The 22,335-nt window shown below is 38.7% G+C and overlaps 1 protein-coding gene and 1 pseudogene across 1 annotated transcript; both read right to left on the reverse strand.

Moving 5' to 3' along the window:
- Positions 1-389: 389 nt before the first annotated feature.
- Positions 390-19,250, reverse strand: LOC115972974 (annotated as a pseudogene).
- Positions 14,940-17,435, reverse strand: LOC115976903. Its single transcript, XM_031098447.1, has 2 exons — positions 15,551-17,435; positions 14,940-15,471 (listed from the first exon to the last, which is right to left on the reverse strand). The coding sequence occupies exons 1-2, from the start codon at positions 15,773-15,775 to the stop codon at positions 15,376-15,378; spliced, it is 321 nt and encodes a 106-aa protein (XP_030954307.1). The 5' UTR covers positions 15,776-17,435; the 3' UTR covers positions 14,940-15,375.
- Positions 19,251-22,335: the final 3,085 nt, after the last annotated feature.

Consider the following 22,335-nt stretch of genomic DNA (forward strand, 5'->3'; position numbering starts at 1 on the left):
TTTGTTTTGCCTTTTGTTTGGTGTTGAAAAAACAAAGGCATTCAAAGGAAAACCATTGTTAAGTTTCTATTAATATTATGGTGTTTTTAATAGATAATATCAGGGAATTGTGTATTTCCAAAACAAAATTATAATTTCTTTATATATTCAACCTAACTTGATGACCTAATTTAATCCAATCTAATTCATGCACACCCATACTCTTACTCTTAGTAATTTCATTCCTTCTTATTAAAATCCAAAGTAGCAAATGAATGTAATATTCTTACAAGATCCCTTTCAATTCCTTCCATTTTATTCATTTCTCCCTCTTCCAAGTGAAAATGAAAAGGGTAAAACCGTAAAAAAATTAATAGATGTAGCAATCCTAATTGAGCCTGAGGATTCCATTAAGACAAATTCACAAAGTCTGAGATTCAAGAAGGAAATTCATGTGTATAATATTTCATGTTCTGTCTTTCAGAAAAATAGATAAATAAATAAATAAATAAAAACAATTATAATTTACTCCCTTAAAATGATTTTTTTTTTTTTTTTCAATTCTAATAAAGCAATGGCGTATTTGATTATTCCTTCTTCTTGGGTAACTGATATTACATTTTATTTTAAATTATTTTTAAGAGATTTAAATTTAAATTTGACTCTCTCTTTTTTCTTGGTTACATTTTTTTATATTAAAAATTCGAAGTTATTACATAAGTTCAAACTTCAAACACTCATAATTATGTGGGATCTACATAGAAAATTTAATTAAAACAATGATTGCTTAATACTAATTGGATGTTTTTATCAAAAAAAGAAAAAGAAAAAAAAAAGAATATTGTCCTCCAACCTTTGTGTAGGTTTTTACTTTTTATAACCATTCAGTATTAAAGAAAGAAAGTGGTTGGCAAGTGATTGAGACAACTCAAACCTATCAATCTTGATTAATACTAATCTTTAATAATTATTATCTTTCTTTTTGGGATTAGTGAATAGCAAGAAATTGAACTACAAATATTACTTGATGGTTGGGCTTAGACATGTATGAGAGGAGCTCTCATGTCCAAAATACCACATAATGGTTCTTATCCCACCCATGTAAAACAATTAATCCATATGTTCCTTAATAAACGAAATATTTGGCATTAAAGGTGGCTTGATTGCTTAGAAAAATATTATTTGTTTTTACTTAAATAAAGTTAATATAAGAAGTTTTTGATAATATAAGAAAACTCTGCTTTTGAAATGTTTCATATATTAGATAGGGAAAAAAAATGTTATTGAGTATAACAATTTACAATGTTAGAATCATTTCAAGATTGATCTAACCGTTTAGGACTTTAGATATACATTCCTAATTTTTCACGACCGTAGTTTTACGTACTTTTCAAAATAACTAGTACTCCTGCAATTAGTTTTTTATACCAACATGAAGAATAACATAAAATTACGTATCAAAATATAGGGGGATTTTTTTTTTTTTCAATAATTGAACAACTTCTCAAAATAAAAAATTTAAAAAAAAAAAAAAAAATTGAACAAAGAGACCTAACTCTCTGATTGACCCATTGGCAATAGATGAAACAGTGCAAACACCAGCAGATGTGGTGATTGGAATATCTTTGTAGGAGGCCACTAGTTCCGTGTTGGTGTTCAGATCCACTTGCAACGTTTCCCAGACTTTCTTCTTTGGGTTCAAGACATCATCAGAGCCTGGCTCACCATTGAATCCAGGAAATGTAACTTTTTCTCCAACAGTAGCAGATTTAGGTGGATCAACCAATTCAACCTGAAATTTTTTTTTATTAAAAATCTCGTTAGCGTTCATGTTTGATGATCCAGACTTAAACAAGCAATGACAAAGCCAGAAATTTTTTTCAAAGTGAAACTTATTCAAAATCAACCATGGGCTTTAATGGGTATCATAAAACCATTTTCTAAAACATCTTAACACCACACAACAAATGATGTAGCCATTTTTGCGACAAAAATGCTAACATGTTAAAATGTGTCATTACCCACAATCCAACACCATCACAACAATCTCAACCAAAATTATATACTCGTGACCACTAAGCCATTTTTTAAAGCTACTAGATGATTAATAATATATGTGGTTGCTATCTTCAATATAGAGGGAATCAGCATCAGGATGCTTCTGAACACTCGTAATAAGGCCAACACAGATGTCAAGTCTTGTAATTGAAATTTCTGTCTCAGCATTAACCTTAGCTTTGGATTCAGTTGCAGGTTTTAGTGTTTCACAGGCCGTTGCTTTTTTCCACTGCTATCTGTTCCATACAATGCCTCACCATATTAAGCAACTACTACTAACAAATTAGTAGTGTCTATGATTAATCAAGAAGTATAATGAGAGAGGTATGAAAAGACACACTAATCATAGTACTACTGTAATATCAACTTGTCAAGAAAAATGTGGAAGCCACACTTATCATCAAAAACAAAATAGTTAGCATTCGAACAGAGAAGACCTGTGAAGAACCTAATTATAGAAGAATAAAAGATAAATTGATTAGTGCTTTTATGAACTTATTGGTTGGAAATATAGCACATCAATGACACCCAACCATGCACTGTGTAGCAATTGATATGGCAAACACTAGAAGTGAGTAAATAAATATAATATCAATAAAATGCAACCTGAAACTTTTGTTTTCTTCAGTTTCTCAGCTATCTTCTCTGCTTCAGCTTCTGCCCTCACAATCCTATCAGCTTGGCTTCCTGCAAACTTCTCTCTGAAGAATTCTACTTCTTCATCTTTCTGAACATTTGTTTTCACTAAATTAGTAACTATGAGACAAAGCCCACAAAATCTCCATCACAATTCACAAAACAAAACATAGAAGTAGGAGAGTTATACCAATTCCTTAAACAATGGCGCTGGTGTCCCAATTTTGTGACCAGCAGGTAGGATCTCCCAAGGTCGGCTTACCCTATCAATATCTCCTTTTTCAAGCAAAATTGGAGTATCGGGAGGCAAATTAAGCTGCTTAAGTACCTACAACACAACCAACAATACAGATATTGTCAGCATGCACAACCATATTAGCTAACTCATGATAAAGAATATTAGCATTGCCCTAAGTGCCACAGAGAGATCTACTGGCAGGTTAAAACTTAAATTACCTCAAGTGAAAAAGATGGCATAAAAGGTTCTAACAAACATGCAAGAAGATATACTAGCCCAGCTGAAGTTCTTATGACAAGAGAGCAAGAAAGTTGATCATCATTGTAAAGCTTCCAGAATTTGCTTTCCTACATAGCGATCATGAGCAAAGTACACATTAGGAGAGAGAAATTTTGTTTCATGGGCAGCCAAAGGGCGATTTCCAACCAACATCCTCATAAAAGAACATATTAAACAACCATACAAATCAGTATAAACAAAAATGTTCTAGACTTACTTGCAGATACCCATTCCCTTCACTAGAAATGCTCATTACAATTTTCAGCCCTTGCTTTAGTTTAACCTATACAAAATGCAAATAAGAATGTCATTATAATGCAAAAGCAATTAGCGAAAGAGGGCATGGGGCAGCTACTGGTTGCACGACAGTATACTAGCCAGTATTTCAATCACCTTTTCCATGGCTTCTACATATTGCTCCACATAGTCAACAATGCTACCAACCAATTTCCTAGTTGGTTCATGTTGCAATGGATCTGGGTCAGCATCTGACGGCTGAGGAATAATGGAACCATATCCTCGACCTGTAAAAAGAAACTCAGTTATGCACTTGCATTTTCTCTTCATACCAGACAAGCCCATTATAATAAAAATGGCAAAACCATTTGGAATTTCATAAATATTAAAGGTATTGGCATAATGTAAGATGGACTATTGGCACCATTTTTAACTCTCTAAAATATAAATGCCTTGCAAAAATAGGCTTTTTTTTATACGTAAAGTTACTAGAGATTGAACCCCAAACATTGAACCACCAAAAAGATGGACATGCCACTAGGCCGGACAGCCTTTAGTTCACATACATGCAATATGCATTGAGAATGGTTCTAATTCAGCGAGGCACTAAATAAAATGTGTCACTTCTATAACTAGTGTTCTGTGCTATAACAACAATCCAGAAATATTATTAGTATGTACCACAATCAGGAGAATCAAATAAAAAACTAGCTGAACAACAAAACTTTAAGAAACTTAAGGTACACAGCCAACCTGGAGGTTTAGCAATGAAACTCAAAACTCGATTTATAAAGTTGCCCAAGTCATTTAGCAACTCGCTGTTTAATTTTGCTTGCAAGTCAGCCCATGTAAATAATGTGTCAGATACCTAGTTTACACAAACCCATTCATCAATCCAGAAAGCAATTAGTAGAACCCAGCATTAATTCTTATTAAAAAAAAGTAATAAATATATGCTGCTTACCTCAGGCCTATTAGTCAGTAAGTAATATCGCCATACTTCTACTGGAATGTTTGTATCTTTTGCATCATTGCTCTTTTGCATCATTGCCAAAGACTCCAATACCTTTACTCTTAGAAAACTTTCCCACAGAAACCATCCAAATGAAAATTCATCTAGTTCAATATTTTCGAATGTGAAACATCATTGTTATGTCAAAGAGAAGGTAATTGGTCAATCATCCATCTAGATGACCGATAAATTGACCACCATCGTGCATCAGCTAAACTGCTACAAAATAGTTGGCTAACCTGTTTCATAATTCAAGTATTCAGTGACACTGATAGTCTTCATTAAAGTCCAATTTTCACCAGTTCCAAGAAGTGTAGATGGAAACATCACCTAAAACAAGAATATAGTAACAGTCAAAAAGGGTAGTGGGGAAGAAAAAAAGCAGTCCCCACAACCAAGAGGTCCAAGCCAAACCATAAGTCTCCATGACAATGATGGAAAAAAAGGACAACCAAACGATTACTAAGCTCAAAACATCCACCACTACAACCAAAGGTTTTTTTTAAACCCCAAAAGAGAGATTCGAACTAGTGACCCCTACTTCATGAGGGGAGACACAAGTTGCCACCTTATGTACAGTTCATAAGAAATAATAAATAAATAACCTAAATTCTGAAGCCAAAAATTTCATGAGTCTTGCATGCAGTGTCTATGAGACCAATTAGGTGAACTAATAAAACTGCGCTGCTCCATGCTATTGAACTTGCATTAACATTGCCAATGACAAAACAACAGTTTTTATTTTAACCATTAGTACAATAACTTCACAAAGTCTCATCTCATTAGATTCGATTTAATAGCAAGTTAGATTCAAGTATCATGTCATCTAACTTAAGTTGATAGCAATCAATATTTGGAAAGTGTAGAGGATTTTAAAAATGAAAATTGGCCGTGTGGTTACACTAAAATTACAAGTCAACAAGCTACTAGCACAATGATACAAGATATAAATCCTCATAAGGGTGAGACAAGATTTAGACCTACCTATGACCCACAAGAAAACATACCAACTTAGTGACTGCCGCAAGGTTCTAAAATTATATGCAATAACTGTTGTATATTATTGTTATCTAAAAGATACAATGGTTACTGTAAACTTTTAAAAATATTAAGATGCAATAACAAATTGTATGTTATTTACAAGATGCAAAGACAATGTACATTTCTGGAAATATCTAACCAAAAAGACAAAAAGAAAAATTAGAAGTAGCCGGCAAAAACTGAAAACATGGAAAAGAATAACATAGATGAGTGGCCATAAGAAGATTTCTTTAAAAAATAATTAAACTTCAGTTTCTTAGCTGGGGGGAAAAACATTGATAAGCATATATCTGACAAAAAAAAAAATCTAACATTCTAACTAATCTTAGTACTTTTGAGTTAGTATCTTGCCCTCTTCTTAGAGTTATCAGAAAATTTAAAAAAAGAAAAAAAGAAAATCACTTACAGTGGAACGGCATGTTGTCCTTGCCCATAAACTGATACAACTCTACATCTTCAGGATTCTTCCACCACTTCTCCCACTCTGGTGTGTAGCAAGAAGTAATAGAAACATATCCAATAGGCGCATCAAACCAGACATGGAAAACCTATCCACCGCAAGTAAAAAAAAAAGGTCAATTTGCAAAATTTTGAGAAAAAATTTGAAGAGGCCAGCATGAATTCAGCATGTCTATCAACAACTAATAACCTTATCACTAAATCTCTCAAGTGGAACTGGAACCCCCCCACTTCAGATCCCTGGTAATACATCGTGATTTCAGCCCTTTTTTAAGCCTGTCATTTGTTATTTGAATAGCATTCTAGCTCCAAGATCCAGCCACCAACATTTTGTTGATGTATTCTTCCAATTTGTCCTTCAGCAAGGGGAGTTCAAGAAACAAGTGGTTTGTGTCACGAATGTGTGGTGTCGTCTGACAGACCTGTTAGCAGAGAAAGCTCATGGATCAAATATAAGAAACGTATAATAAAACAAAATGGCGTAATATCATACATCTACTGACAGTAGCTTTCTTTTTTTATAGTTTATCTTCTTCTCAGAAAATCATGGAAGAAATATGATGCTGGGGCTCTGAAACGGGCCCCAACAAGAGCTAGGCCCAAGAAACCAAATCAGGACTCAATTAAACCCTAAAGTAAGTTTTCTGAGTAGAAATTCATAATTTAGTCAGGAAAATGATTACCAAGCACTAGTTTTCTTGTAATATAATTGGCTAGCAGAAAAAGGTCCTTGTTTCACAATGATTTAAATTTGGTTTATAGCATCAAAACGTGATAACCAAAAGGATCAGAGGATGCAAAATTTATTCATCTGAAAGAGAAACAATCAAATATCTGAGATAAAATGCCTTTTTTGGACAAACTACATATTTTGAAAGCTGAATGCACAACATGGATAATATTTCATACAATCAGGTTCCTCATTTAGAATTTGATAATACAAAGTATAGACCTCAATATCAGAAGTAATTTGTGTACCTTGCACCTAGGATCTTTTAATTCTGTCGTATTCAAAACACTGACACAATTTTCACATTGGTCTCCTCGGGCAGCCTGGTTATTGCACCCTTCTTTTGGGCAGGTACCCTCCACAAGCCGGTCAGCTAAGAACATTTTGCATGTATCGCAGTAAAGCTGAATATGGTATGAATAAAGTGTTAGTAACAAGAGGTTAAATACATTTATCACCATTAAAGCCTATAATTGACCACAATAAAAAAAGCTGAAGAACAAAAAGGAGACACCAGAAAAAATATCCAATAACTGGATAACTAAACAAGAATAGAGAAGTCTTCTTTTTCTTTTTCTTGCATAAAAGAATAGAGTGGTCATGAATGTTATCATGTACAGAATCCCACCAAGTATTAACAAGAAATTAACTCATACCTGCTGCATTGAATTCTCAGAAATCCAATTGTTCTCCAAAATTTTCTTAAAAATCGCTTGGCAAATTTCCGTCTGTTGTGGGGTTGAGGTACGCCCAAACTTATCAAAACTTATATTGAACCACTCATAGACTTCCTTATGAATCGCATGGTATCTGTAAATGCAGAACATAAAAGATGGACTGATGAATAACTTAAGGAGTATATTATTTTAAAACATCCATAAAAGCATTGAAAGAAGAAGAAAAAAAAATGAAAAACATTAAAGACAGGGAATAGCTAAGAGAACAAGTAGAATTTGATTAGCATAATAATTATCTATAAATCTCACAAATGATCCCATAATAATTTGATTACCACATTCATTGCAAAGTTCGCTTAGCAACCAAGACCAGTACAGGCTGTTTGGTTATGTTTTCTCAGAAAGTAGTTTTTTAAACAGTTTCCAGACAACAAGTAGAAGTTCAGTAACGTGTTTTTAACTGTTCTCTTTTTTTTTTTCTTTTTTTTTTTTAATTATTATTCATTTAAAAACAAAATACTGGTTTCAAGAACAAGAACCAAACAGACTGAAGGGGTAAAAATATTTTTATGACGGGCCTTCGTTAAATCGGGCCTGATGGATCCTAGCCCATGGACCGATAGTGGGTAAGCCCTCTAAACTGGAAATACTTGCTTCATATACCTGAATCATCATAGAATCCCAAAGAAAATAGGAATCCTAGCACAAAAAGAATTCCGGAAGATACACATGTTAATAAAGATCTCCTCTACAAGGAAAAGTCTTGTCCATCACGTTTGTGATTCCTATAAGGAAAGGACTTCTACACCAAGGAAGAGAGGCCAACATTTTACTACTATAGAAGCCCCAATACCCTCACAAATTAAGGTACGCATAATTTACCATTTTCTAGCACTTTAGAGTTGTGAGAATAGTTCTAACTTGACTTTCAGAGGGTTTTTGGCCGGCACCACACCGGTGCTCTCTGTTAGGTCTTTCTCTCTTTTCTTTGTAGGCATCGTTACAAGCGTGCAAGGATCGTGTAGCTCACTAGTGATATTTACAGCATCATCAGTTGGCGCCGTCTGTGGGAAACGATAGCGTCGTGACTGCAACTTGTAAGCCATACAAACGCTATCCGGACAAAGGGCTGCATGGTACTTACACGCTCAATGGCGACCACCAATAATGTTCAGAAAGACGAGCCACAACCTACTGCCCTGGAGAGATAGGTCCTAACCCTTACAACGGCAGTGGAGCGCCTCACCAAGCAAAACCAGACCCTAGAAGAATAGCTGCGACAGAAGAACGCGGCGACGGGAAACCAAGAGCAAGATCAAGAAGGTGCCAGTGCTGATTGCGGGAACCAAGAGAGACCGGAGGGTAGTAACGCCCCAAGTAGACCGGAGCAACAAAAATAAGCCTCCCGACCCTTATGGATGCGGCTCCGCCTATTGTTGCAGAGATGCAGGCAATGACGGAGCAGATGGAAGTTATGATGAATGCCCTCAAGGGACGAGTATCCAGTGACCTTGACGACCTAGTCAACCGAACCGACTCACCATTCACTGCCTCCGTCAATTGTTTCCCTTTGCCGCATAAATTCTGCATGCCACATATAGACAGTTACGACGGAGTCAAGGATCTTCTAGACCACTTGGAGACATTCAAGACCTTGATGCACCTTCAAGGAGTTGCAAACAAGATCATGTGTAGGGCCTTCCCTACAATGCTGAAGGGTGCTACGAGAATTTTGTTCAGTCGGTTAACGCCTGGCTCAATCAGTACTTTCAAGGAGCTGAGCTCAGTTCACTTCGCACTTCATTGGAGGACACAGGTACAAGAAGTCAACTGCATGCCTAAAGAACATCAAGCAGCGGGAGGACAAAACACTTAGGTCCTACATAACCCGTTTCAACAAAGAGGCCCTCTCAATTAACGAAGCGGACAATAAGATACTTGTGGTAGCATTCACTAATGGGCTACGAATGGGTAAGTTCCTGTTTTCTCTATACAAGAACGATCCAAAGACCATGTCGGAAGTGCTTTACAGGGCTACCAAGTATATGAACGCGGAAGACGCATTGCTAGCCTGCGAGGATAAGTCCAGAAAAAGGGAAAGGCAGGAGGACACAAGACAGGATAGAGGGCGCAAAGTGGCTAGGACCGGAGATCAACGGGATGATAGATGCTCCAAACCCCCCACTAGGAGATTCACAAGCTTCACCTCATTAACCGCTCCAATAGATCAGGTCTTGATGCAGATCAAAGACGAAGGAGCCCTGACATTCCCAGGCAAGTTGAAGGGAGATCCCAGCAAAAGACCAAGGGATAAGTACTGTCACTTCCATCGAGACCACGGTCACGACACAGCTGACTGCTACGATCTGAAACAGCAAATAGAGACCCTTATAAGACAGGGGAAACTACAGAAGTTCGTAAGGAGAAAGCGGATCCGCCCCAAGAGCAGACCCCACGACGAGAGAATGAGCGCCCAAGGCCGCCTATTGGAGACATAAGGATGATCGTAGGGGGCACGACAACTTCTGGGTCATCATAAAAAGCCAGGAAAACAAACTTGAGAATGGTCCAGAACGTCTAGCTCACGGGCATTGCATCCAAGATGGCACGGATTGACAACCCCGTCATCGGATTTTCAGAAGAAGACGCTCGAAGGCTGCACCACCTGCATGACGACGCGCTCGTTGTCAGCCTAAGGGTAGGAGACTACAACATGCACCGGGTTCTGGTAGACAACGGCAGTTCAGCAAACATCTTGTACTACCCGGCTTTTCAGCAAATGAGAATTGATAAAGAACAGTTGGTCCCGATTAATGCCCCTCTAGTTGGTTTCGGAGGGATGAGAGTGTTCCCCATCAGTGCCATCACACTGACGATAACGGTGGGAGATTTCCCCTAGCAGATCACTAAGGAAGTAACATTCCTAGCAGACCCACCCTCAATTCATAGAAGGTTGTAACTTCAACCTACCATTTAATGATCAAGTTCCCAATGGATTATGGAGTAGGAGAACTGTGTGGAAATCAAGTGGCAGTGCGAGAATGTTATATTACTATGCTGGAGATGGACGATCAACAGCAAACAATGTGCATAGAAGAACGACAAACAGTAGCAGAGCCAGTTGAAGAGTTAGAAGAAATAATCCTTGATGACTCAAGGCCAGAACGGACGACTAAAGTGGGTACATTGGCAAGCTAGCCAGTGCGCCAGGAACTCACGACATTCTTAAGAGACAATCAAGACGTGTTCGCCTAGAGTCACGAGGATATGCCAGGGATCGACCCCACAATCATGGTTCATAAACTGAATGTGTCACCTACATTCTCCCCAATCCGGCAGAAGAAATGAGTATTCGCTCAGGAGAGGGACAAAGCCATTGCCAAGGAAGTACGAAAGTTGCTTGAAGCAGATTTCATTCGAGAAGTGTACTACCCCGACTGGTTGGCAAACGTCGTCATGGTCAAAAAGACCAATGGAAAGTGGAGGATGTGCGTAGACTTCACGGACCTCAATAAGGTCTGCCCCAAAGACAGCTATCCATTCCCTCGGATAGATACTATGGTAGACTCAACCGCAAGACACCAGCTTTTGAGTTTCATGGACGCTTTCTCGGGCTATAACCAGATTAAGATGGAAGAAGCCGATCAAGAGAAGACCTCTTTTGTCACCAGCCAGGGACTATTCTGCTACAAGGTGATGCCATTCGGACTTAAAAATGTTGGGGCGACATACCAAAGATTAATGAATAAGATGTTCGCGCACCAGATTGGGAGAAACGTGTAGGTTTATGTTGATGACATGCTGGTAAAAAGCCTACACGAGAAAGATCATCTAGGCGACCTCCGTGAGACGTTCGACACCCTCCCGTTATATAACATGAAGTTGAATCCAAGCAAGTGCACATTCGGAGTGACGGTTGGGAAATTCTTAGGCTTCATGGTATCCCAAAGAGGTATAGAGGTTAACCCAGAGAAGGTACGGGCCATAATAGAATTAGAACCGCCGAGAACGGTCAAGGAAGTACAAAGTTTAAATGGCAAAATCGCAGCCCTGAACAGATTCGTCTCAAAAGCGACGGACAAATGCCTGCCTTTCTTCTGCACCCTGACGAAATCGTTTGAATGGACGGACGAATGCTAGACAGCGTTTGACAACTTAAAGGCATATCTCTCATCTCCACCATTGCTCAGTCCACCCAAGCCGAGAGAAAAGATTTACCTATATTTAGCTGTTTCATAAGCCGTTGTTAGCGCAACTTTGGTAAGAGAGAAAGATGGATCTCAGAGACCAGTCTACTTCACAAGCCGAGCGCTTCGGGGGGCAAAAGTGTGGTACCCTCAGATGGAGAAGTTGGCCTTCGCGTTGATAACTGCTGCGTGAAAACTCAAACCGTACTTTCAAGCACACACCATCATTGTCTTGACAGACAAGCCCTTGAAAAAAGCCATGAGTAGCCCCGAGGCAGCAGGAAGAATGGCCTTGTGGGCAATAGAGCTCAACGAGTTTGACATACAGTACCGTCCGCGAACAGTTGTAAAAGGGCAAGTAGTGGCTGATTTCATCGCCGAATTCACTCTCAGAGACGGCCAGGGGGCAGACGATGCGCGACAATGGAACATTTATACGGACGGATCCTCAAACAGACAAGCAGGAGGGGCAGGCGTAGTGATCCAAACCCTGGAGGGGGATAAGATCGAGTGCATGATCTGGCTAGATTTCCTCACAACCAACAACGAGGCGGAATATGAAGCCTTGGTGGTGGGGCTGGACCTCGTAAAGGCTGCAGGTGCTGAAAATGTGATCGAACATTGCGACTCACAGGTAGTAACATGTTAGATTAATGGTGGATACAAGTGTAAGAATGAAAGGATGAAGAGGTATCTAGAAGAGGTAAAGAATTGAACTAGCAGCCTCCAAGTCAGATTCGTCCAAATCCCGAGAGCGGCAAACGAATGCGCCGACCGACTAGCAAAAGCTGCCTCGGCAGAATTCATGCTTGTCCCCAAACAGGTATTGTCATTTGTCCAAATCTCCTCACTTATTGATGACAGAACAGATATGCAGGAAATAAATTCTGAAAGCAACTGAACTACGCCTTTAATATCATACCTAAAGACTAGCGTTTTACCAGACAGAAGTGACGCCGCTAGAAAGGTAAAGGCCCAAGCATCACGATTTGTGTTGATAAAGGATGTCTTATACAAAAGAGGGTTCTCTCGGCCGTACCTGAGGTGTTTATGCCATGAAGAAACAGATTACGTAATGAGAAAAGTCCACGAGAATATCTGCAGAAACCACTCGGGGGCACAGTCATTAGTACACAAGTTGATCCGAGCAGGATACTACTGGCCTACAATGATGAAGAACGCACAGGCCTATGTCAAGGCCTGCGACAAACGTCAAAGGTTCAGTAACCTCATCAGGCAACCATTAGAGGAACTAACCCCCATGACGGCCCCTTAGCCCTTCGCTCAATGGGGACTAGATATCATGGGCCCCTTCCCAACAGCAATTAGACAGCTAAAATTTCTAGTAGTTGGTATCGACTACTTCACTAAATGGGTGGAGGCAGAGGCCCTAACCACTATCACGGAGAGGAATATTCAGAACTTTGTTTGGAGGAATATCGTATGCAGGTACGGGATACCCAGAGTGCTTGTCTCTGACAACGGAAAGCAGTTCGACAATAGCGCATTTAGGGACTTCTACTTGGAGCTAGGTATCAAGAATCACTACTCGTCGCCAGCACACCCACAGGCCAATGGGCAAGTTGAAGTCACGAACCGATCCTTACTCAAGATCAACAAAACCCGGCTCGAGGGGGTAAAGGGTATCTGGCCGGACGAGCTGCCAAGCGTTCTGTGGGCATACAGAACTACAGCAAGAACACCCACTGGAGAAACACCGTTTCGGCTGGCATATGGAAGTGAAGCTGTCATCCCAGCGGAAGTAGGGCTCACAAGCTTTCGGGTGGATAGTTACGACGAGAATAAGAACGAAGAGGCCATACGACTTTAGCTCGACCTAGTGGACGAGGTATGAATGACAGCAGAGCAAAGGATGGTGCAATATCAGAATCTCATGGCGAAGCACTACAACTCCAACATCAAGCGCAGAGACTTTCAAGTCGAAGATCTTGTACTACGGAAGGTAATGGGCGCTACTAGAGATCCTTCGCAAGGAAAACTCGGCCTCAACTAAGAAGGACCCTACAGGATTGCATCATGGCAGAGGAGGGGTACCTACCACCTCGAGACACTGGACGGACAAAAGCTTCAGCATCTATGGAACACAGAGCACCTACAGAAATACTATCAGTAGAGACAGCATGAAGAGCAACGACGCTATTTCCAGTTTTTCTTCCTAGTTTTTGCTACAATTATTAGTTTTACTTTAATTTTTTGCTACAATACTTCAAGTATCTTTTTAAGCCCAAGGGGGCAGGTTTTTTTTTTTTTTTTTCCCTTTTGCTACAATACTTTAAGTATCTTTTTAAGCCCAAGGGAGCAGGTACTTTTCTACAAATACACAATTGAATATTCAAACATAACTGTCTTTTCAACCTGAATTCTTATAAAGTCCACAAGCTGGACGGATAATCCCGGACGAGTGAAAATCAAAGTCCATAAAAATGGACGGATAATAAATAAAGTCCACAAGCTGGACGGATAATCTCGGACGGGTGAAAATCAAAGTCCATAATAATGGACGAGTAATAAATAAAGTCCACAAGACGGACGGATCATCCTAAGAAGGATGAAGTTTCTAAAGTCCATAAATATAGACGAACACAAATAAAGTCCACAAAACGGACGGATCATCCCAAAAAGGATGAAGTTTCTAAAGTCCATAAATATGGACGGTTACACAAAGTCCACAAGCTGGACGGATCATCCTAGACGGGTGAAATTCGAAGTCCATAAAAGTGGACAGATAATAAATAAAGTCCACTAGACAGGCGAATCATCCAAGACGAGTAAAAACTTCTTAAGTCCATAAAAGGGGACAGTTAGTACACAAAGTCCACAAGCTGGACAGGTAATCCCAGACTGGTGAAACCTCTAAAGCCCATAAAAATGGGCTGTTAATATACAAAGTCCACAAGCTGGATGGATCATCCCAGACGGATGAAACTTCTTAAGTCCATAAAATGGACGGATAACAACAAGTTCCTTGAGTTCATATAAATGGACGGGTACAAGCCCACCAACTGCATGGATCATCCCATAAGGTGAAAATTACAAAAGAAAGGACGGGATAAACTACCTAGTATTTGAGGAGGACGGTTCGTCCGTACATGATCTAAAATTATGTACAAAATCCATAAAGATGGACGGTTCTCCATAAAGTGGACGGATCATCCGCTAAGGATTAAAATCTTAGCCCAGGAAATGGACAACTGAAGAGGACGGAGATTTATACATCTCGTTCAAATAATAAAGATAGATAAGACGGGCATAAAATTGTGAAATAAAGCAAGTAACATTGATGGATAAAACCCTCGAAGGGCAATTGTTCAATACACAAAATTAATGACGGATTGTTCTCAAATACATAACAAAAAAAAAAAAAAACAAAAAAAAAAAACTCTCTACTCTTTGGGGTCGGCATCTTGAACATTTTGTGCTTGAGCTAACTCTCCGTCACCTTGGGCTGTTTCCTCAGCAAAAAGGTCATCTGTGTTCTCTGAAGCGACGGGCATAGCGGACGTCTGGGCTTGGTCGTCAACTTTTATCATGGACACATCCAGGGCAGGGCAGGGTAGGCTTTCTTAAATTGACGGAGTGTATCATCAAAACCTTGCAGGAATGAGTCTCCCAGCTCAAACAATAAGGCGTCGGAGTCACGATATTCTCGTATCGCCGCCTCCTTTGCTTGACGGAGCTTTTCCTTCAGGTCTTGGATCTCCTTGTCTGACCTCTAGGGCCTTCTTCGCCTCATCCGTCTTTTGCTCAAGCTCCTTCCTCACCTGCTCTGAAAGGTCAAACTTTTTCTCCATAGTAGACTTCCATTTATTAAGTTGACCCAACTAATCCTCCGTCTGCTCTGCCTTTGCTCGCACACGTTCCAAAGCTGTCTCATGGTTAATGCACCGATCCATTAGGCCCTTCATCATAATCAGGGACTGAAACAAAAAAGTTAGAAGAAGGGTTAGATAAAAACTAAGTGGAGTGGACAGACGTAAGTCGACGGACAAGGATTACCTGTGCAATCGCGAAGAGCCCCGTCTCCCTCATTGCCTCCGTGGAGTGATTGCCTAAATCCTCGTAGTCCTCCGACGTGATGATAGATGAAAGTTTCTCCAGGGCATATTTAGAGTCGTCACGGAGGAGGGGAGGTGGCTTCTCTTGGCTAGTGGATGGGGCCTTCATAAAGCCCTTGCCTAACCCATGCTTTGCTGGGGTGACCATCTTCACACCCTCAGCCATCAACCTTACAACGGGTTCCAAAGGGACCTTTTGTTGCTTAAGAGGACGATACCCTTTGGATGGTTGCGTCCTTTTTATCGACAGGCATGTGATCCATCTCCCCTGGACGACCCATCCACTCGTCACCCTCTAGAAAGAAATAACGACTCTTCCAATCTCTATTTAAGTCGAGGGTCTCAAATATAATCTTCAACAACGGACTCCTACTAGCAAAACTGTACATCCCCCTTGATCTATCTATCTCATCTGGACGGTAGCAGTGGAGGAATTCCCGCACCGTTAGTCTCCTAGCACCGTCTGTCATAGCGTCTTACAGAATCTCCATTGCTATGAAAACCCTCCAGGCGTTCGAAGATATTTGGGTGACAGACAGACCCAGATACTTGAGAAGCTCTCAATGCAGGGTACTTAGTGGAAACCTAAGTCCCGCCTTCAGCATCTGTTCGTACACCCCAACACCCTCTACCCCTTTGCAATAACATTTCTCTGATACATAGGGTAGACAAATTGAAATTTTATCTGGAATTTGAAAGTTAGCCTTAAAAGTGTTGCAGTGTTTCTCCTTGATGGTGGATGTGAAGTTATGCACCGTCCACTCTGGTAGCATGATGAACTCCCTAAGTCCATCAGCACCTACGACGAATCTTATTGGCTGTTCCTCGCCATCATTAGAAACATCATCTGGTTCAGCCATCTCCATATCCTCATTTGTTGAGGACGAGGAAGAGGTGGACGAAATCCTCTCTTCATCTGGACTCTCTTGGTCTTTGTGACCAGACGGGTATACTTCCTCGTAATTCGCCCCGTCACGAACAACTGACTGATTACTTGACGCACTACACATTACCTACACGTGACAACAAAACCTAAGACTGACGAATCTAGAAGTGCTGTCGGGTGCGTATAAAAGTCTAGGAAAATAAAAAGTACAATTGCAGGACTTGTGAAAAGAAAATACTCACCAAATCTGTGAATACGTGAAATGCAATGGTTGAGTTAATGACGGGTACAGGTATTGAATGAATCGCTCTCTGACAAGGTTGACGGTAGCGCTCTGACAATATGTTTCAGTTGAAAATGGAGAAATGAGAAAGGAGGAGTGTGATATATATATATAGGAAGTGCACGGAAAACGAAGCGACACTTCGATCCGGGGAAAAGTCCAATCAAAGAACGACACGTGTCGTACATCATAATTGCTTAACAACCTATCAGGGATGGGCGCAGTACGCGTCGTCCCCTTTTTGATTCGTCAAACCCAGAATATTGAACTGTCACCCCATTGGTCCGTCCACTCAATAGTGACGGGCCCATAGGGTGGAGGGGGCAACTGAAGGGGTAAAAATATTTTTATGACGGGCCTTCGTTAAATTGCGCCTGACGGATCCTAGCCCATGGGCTGATAGTGGGTAAGCCCTCTAGACTGGAAATACTTGCTACACACGCCTGAATCATCATAGAATCCCAATGAAAATAGGAATCCTAACACGAAAAGAATTCCGGAAGATACGCATGTTAATAAAGATCTCCTCTACAATGAAAAGTCTTGTCCATCATGTTTGGGATTCCTATAAGGGAAAGACTTCTACACCAAGGAAGAGAGGCCAACCTTTTATTACTATAAAAGCCTCAATACCCTCACAAATCAAGGTACGCATAATTTACCCTTTTCTAGCACTCTAGAGTTGTGAGAATAGTTCTAACTTGACCTTTAGAGGGTTTTTGACCGGCACCACACCGGTGCTCTCTGTTAGGTCTTTCTCTCTTTTCTTTGTAGGCATCGTTACAAGTGTGCAAGAATCATGTACCTCACTGGTGATATTTACGGTATCATCACAAACCATGGTGTCATTTCATTTTCCGTTTGTATTTTTTTTTTTTTTTTAAGAAATGTTGTTTGTATTTTTTGAAAATATGTGTGAGTGAAAAAATATGTGAAAATATGTGTAATGTTGTTTAAATACTGAAAACTGTTGTTTTAGTTATAATACCAAACAGCCCCTAAAATATTTACAAAAATATCATTGCACAATATTATTTGAAAACTGAAAATTAGTCAAATGGGTTTTTTAAGTTCAATATTTAAACACCATTAGAAACGTAATTAAATTGCTATTTCTGTTTCAATAAAATTTTCTTAATTTTAATAATAATAAAAAATTGTTACAAAATGTGTGGAGGACTCCAGACTTTTTGAGTTTGTCGGGGGAGACTTTTTTTTTTTTTGATAGAATGTTGGAGGAGATTTTCGACGCATATATTGTTTTTTTTTTCTTTGTTATAAAACAATTGTGTCGTGTCTTAATATCTGTTGGGTTATTGTTCTTGAACAAGAACCAAATTAACATGAGTTAATTTGTTTGGTTCTTGTTCTTGAAACCAGTATTTTGTTGAACCAAACAGAAATCCATCATCTTAATTTCTGTTGGAAAACATCCCAATATTCAAATAATTAATACGTCCCAAGAAAATTGAATGCTTGGGTACATTTGGATTTAGTATGTTAAAAGAATAGTAGTAAGCCATAGAAACAATATTGAATGAGAAGACTGTTAAACTAGAAAAAGAAGGGAAGATTTAAGTAAAGTTACTTGTCGCAAATCTGCCTAGGGGTGGAGTTCTCTTCCAGAACTATAGTCTCAGTGGTTGTCCCGTACTCATCAGTTCCACATATAGATAAGACATTGTAGCCTCGGAGTCGGCAATAGCGAGCAAACACATCAGCACTCAGCACACCTGCCAACACACCATATACAGATAAAAAGGAAAATTGGGTTTGTTTTGTTCACTACATGCTTGCTAATACCAATAATGTAAAGGAATATTATTAAGAGACACGTACAACCGATGATGTTTCCAAGATGGGGAACGTTGTTCACGTAAGGCAAGGCGCTGGTGATGAGGATGTTCCGTTTACCCTTAATCGGAATCTTCTTCGCGGCCATTGTCTGATTTTTTATTTTTTTTTTTATTTTTTTTTTTTTTTTTTTGCTGGGTAAATGTTTATGCAGGGGCTAGAACCCCTGAGCTTGAAGTCACTTAAATATTTCAATTAATTTCTGTACTTTTAAGCAAAAATTTTAAGTTTCATCGAAATAACGATATTAATTATCTAACACACTATTAACCCACTACACTACCATGAATTTATCTTAACACACTCAGCAACTGCAAGCAAAAACAAATAACACAGAGACTCCAAGTACAATCACAGAACACAGATTCACATATTCAAATTTAATTCACAATCACAGATTCAAAAACATTATGGAGTGGAGAATAGAGAAAAATCATATGAAAATCAATGTTAGGTTTTGAAGTTGAAGGAGAGAAGAAACAATACTTGAAGCAGATGAGATTCGGGATGGAGGCTGAAGCGTCCGGCTTCGGTGGCCAATGGCGGCAACGGAGTCACTCTCTTCTCTAGTCTCTCTCTCGGTCTCGCTCTCTCTCTCTCGACTCAGGTTGTATAGAAACTTGAAACGTGGGTTTACAAGTAAATTTTGAATTGGCTTTTAATATTTTGGGTTTGGGCGGTTGGGCAGTTAGGGAAGTGGGCTAAGGCTTAGGAAAAGGGCCAATTCAATGAAAGTCCAAATATGTCTAAGACAATTGTTTTTTTTTTTTGGGCTGGGAGGGGCCCAGGTGCTCTTGGGCCCCCTCCTTTCAGTTGAAATATTCTTTGAAGGTAAAAATAAAAATAAAGTTACCATAAATTTGTGTGTTTTTTTCATGTTGTTACTTGTTACTTACTTCCCAACAAAAACTAAAGACTCCAAATTATATATGTTGGGCTATTAATGTGTGGCAACATAATTTGGAGGTGATTTCATGGAATTAATTTGATATGCACTTGTGTTTTTTCCGAATATTTTGGGTTTTTTTGTTTTTTTGTTTTTTTTTGGTTAGATTGGAGGCTTGCTTCTAGCTTTTGGGCTCCACAACTAGGGATGGCCATACCCATTGGGTAATGGATATCCAACCCTACCCGATCCAAATGTTTTGGGTAATACCCGGTTTTTCAAGGGTAGAAGGTAATCAGATAGGGTTTGGATATTACCCGAATTTTGCGGGTAGGGTATGGATATTACCCAAACCCAACCCATACTCAAAAAACCTAAATTTCTTTCTCTCTCAAAGCTCTCCACCTCTCCTCAAACACACAAACATAATCAAATCAAACCCATTCAAAAAAAAATTAAAAATTAACTGCCAAACCCTCAACCACCAGTTCCCCGGCATCGCCAACTTCCTAGCCCCACCACCACCACCATCGTCACCACCTTCTTCAATCGCAGCCGTTGATCCCGCATCATCATCAGAATCACAATCGCAATCGCAATCTCAAGCTCTCGTTGGAATCCGCAACGATCTTGTTGAAATCGCTGGGAGCTTGAAGAGTAGGTTGTCCCTTCTGTCCAGTACCAAAGCCGTGAGTGAGATCTCGAAGCTCGCTTCCAACTTGTTACAGTTCGAAAACAACGAGGAAGAAGAAGAAGCTTTTCGACAAGACGAGGACGACGATGATGTTCCTGGAGTCACGAATGATGTTCTCGATTTCATTTCGAAGATTTCCATGTGACCCGAGCTCTGGACCGATTTTCCTTTACCACTCAATAATAATGGTAGCTTTTCTTTTTTTCTTTTTCTTTTTTTTGAGGTACTGGTAGCTTTTCTTTTTATCTGTAAATAATTTGAATTGGTTAATTTTTAATTTTTTTTTTGCTTTATTGATCGGTAGGTTTATGATATTCAATGCATTTTTTTAAATGAGTTTTGGGTAGGGTATGGATATCCATGGATAATACATTCGGGTAAAGATTGGGTATGGATATTAATGGGTTTTAGTATTTAGATATCCATGGGCAAACATTTCGGGTAGGGTATGGGTATACCCGATCCATACCCTACCCATGGCCATCCCTATCCACAACTACCAAAAAATATTTTTTAAAAACAATTCTAAAAATCAAGTCTAGTCCCTATGGGGTTGAAAGTCAGGGTAGGGAACAAGATGGGGTATGGTTTAGGTTTTGAGACTTGGGTATTAGGTTCAGGGAAATTTAACCCAAACTCATCTTGTGGCCATCCTTATTTTTGGGACAAGGCTTCTCTCCAAACTAGTTTTGAAATAAATCTTCTAAACTTGTCTTATATCCAAAGAAATTTTCTAAACTTGTCTTATATCTTTTTATTGAATGTAAATTTTGAAAATATAACAGTTGGATTACATGTTTTTTATATTCTTAATATGCATGTCAAATTTCATTTAAATTGGATGTCTTTTAATATTCGATCAATAGCTTTTTTTTTGTGCATAATTTTTTTACCACAAAAATTTGAAATTTAAACATGTCATTGATGATATAACTATTGATCTTTAATTTTTTTGAAATTTTGCAAGTATAGAGAATATATTAAGAACATGCTATCCAACGTTAAATTTTCAAAATTTACATCCAATAAAAAGATATAAGAGGAGTTTGAATGGTTTTTCTCTAAATTAGTTTAGAGAGAAACCTTTTTTCCTTCTTTTTGTGTATATTTGGTTAGCCATGACAAAGGGACAAAACTAGAGGGGAGGCACTACCATAGTCTTGTAATTCTAGCAAGATAGACAAACAAACACAAAAACAAATCATTCTTCAAATTCAATCAAAGCCCTCACTTTTGCTCTTTATTTCCTAAATGTCCATTTTGATTCAAAATGTTTTTTTTTTTAATGAAACAAACACACACACAAAAGAAAGAGGGAATGAGGTTTCAACACTAAGGCACATAAAAATTTAATTTAAAAGCCATGAAAACTTTTAAGGGAGGGTGTTTATGTTGTTATCTCGTGACTTCTATCACATGGTATATAATTATGTCCACTTAATTTTAAGAGAAATACTATGCCACAATATTTTCACAATAAATCTAAAGTGACAGGTTGTTATTGGTGAGCAAACAAATATTTTAAGTGATAGGTTCAAATTAGAACCAATAATACTTACCACCTAAGATTTGTTGAGTATGTTGTCAAATACTACTACTAATTTATCAATATCGTTTTTGAAAAATGACTCTCTTGTTTGGTTTCTTTGTGTAGTTTATAGTTGCTTTTTAAGTGTGATGAGTGTTTTTTCTCAAAAAAAAAAGAAAAAAAGAAAAAAAAAAGTGTGATGAGTGCTCATTTAATATCTAATTTTGGTTGGCAGAGTGGTAATCAACTATTTATGTATTCTTTTTACTAATAGATTGTGATTTAAGTAGGTTTCTCAATGCCTCAATGGTATTAGGATGCTATGTGGAGATGAAATTAATCCATTTTTTGTCTCAAGTCTATATAAGTATGCGTATATAAACATATAATTTATAATCTACAATCTAATCTAATTTAATCTAATATTATTTATAGTTAAACCTAACCTAGTTTTAATATTGTGTTCTACGACTTGTGATCAGATTGAGGATATGTCATTAAATGCGCACCATCAATTCTACTAATTTTATATACCTTATTTACGTTATTTTGTGTCTAAATTAAGAAATATAAGTAAGACCTTAGAGGCTCGTTA

This window comes from Quercus lobata, chromosome 2 (assembly GCF_001633185.2).
Source record: "Quercus lobata isolate SW786 chromosome 2, ValleyOak3.0 Primary Assembly, whole genome shotgun sequence".
Lineage (NCBI taxonomy): Eukaryota > Viridiplantae > Streptophyta > Magnoliopsida > Fagales > Fagaceae > Quercus > Quercus lobata.

Excerpts from the sequence above, each read along its gene's own strand:
- LOC115976903 (XM_031098447.1), bottom strand. The coding sequence starts at position 15,775 with ATGGCTGAGGGTGTGAAGATGGTCACCCCAGCAAAGCATGGGTTAGGC. Across the intron at positions 15,472-15,550 it reads GGCTCTTCGCGATTGCACAG|TCCCTGATTATGATGAAGGG; the intron begins GTAATCCTTGTC and ends TTTTTGTTTCAG.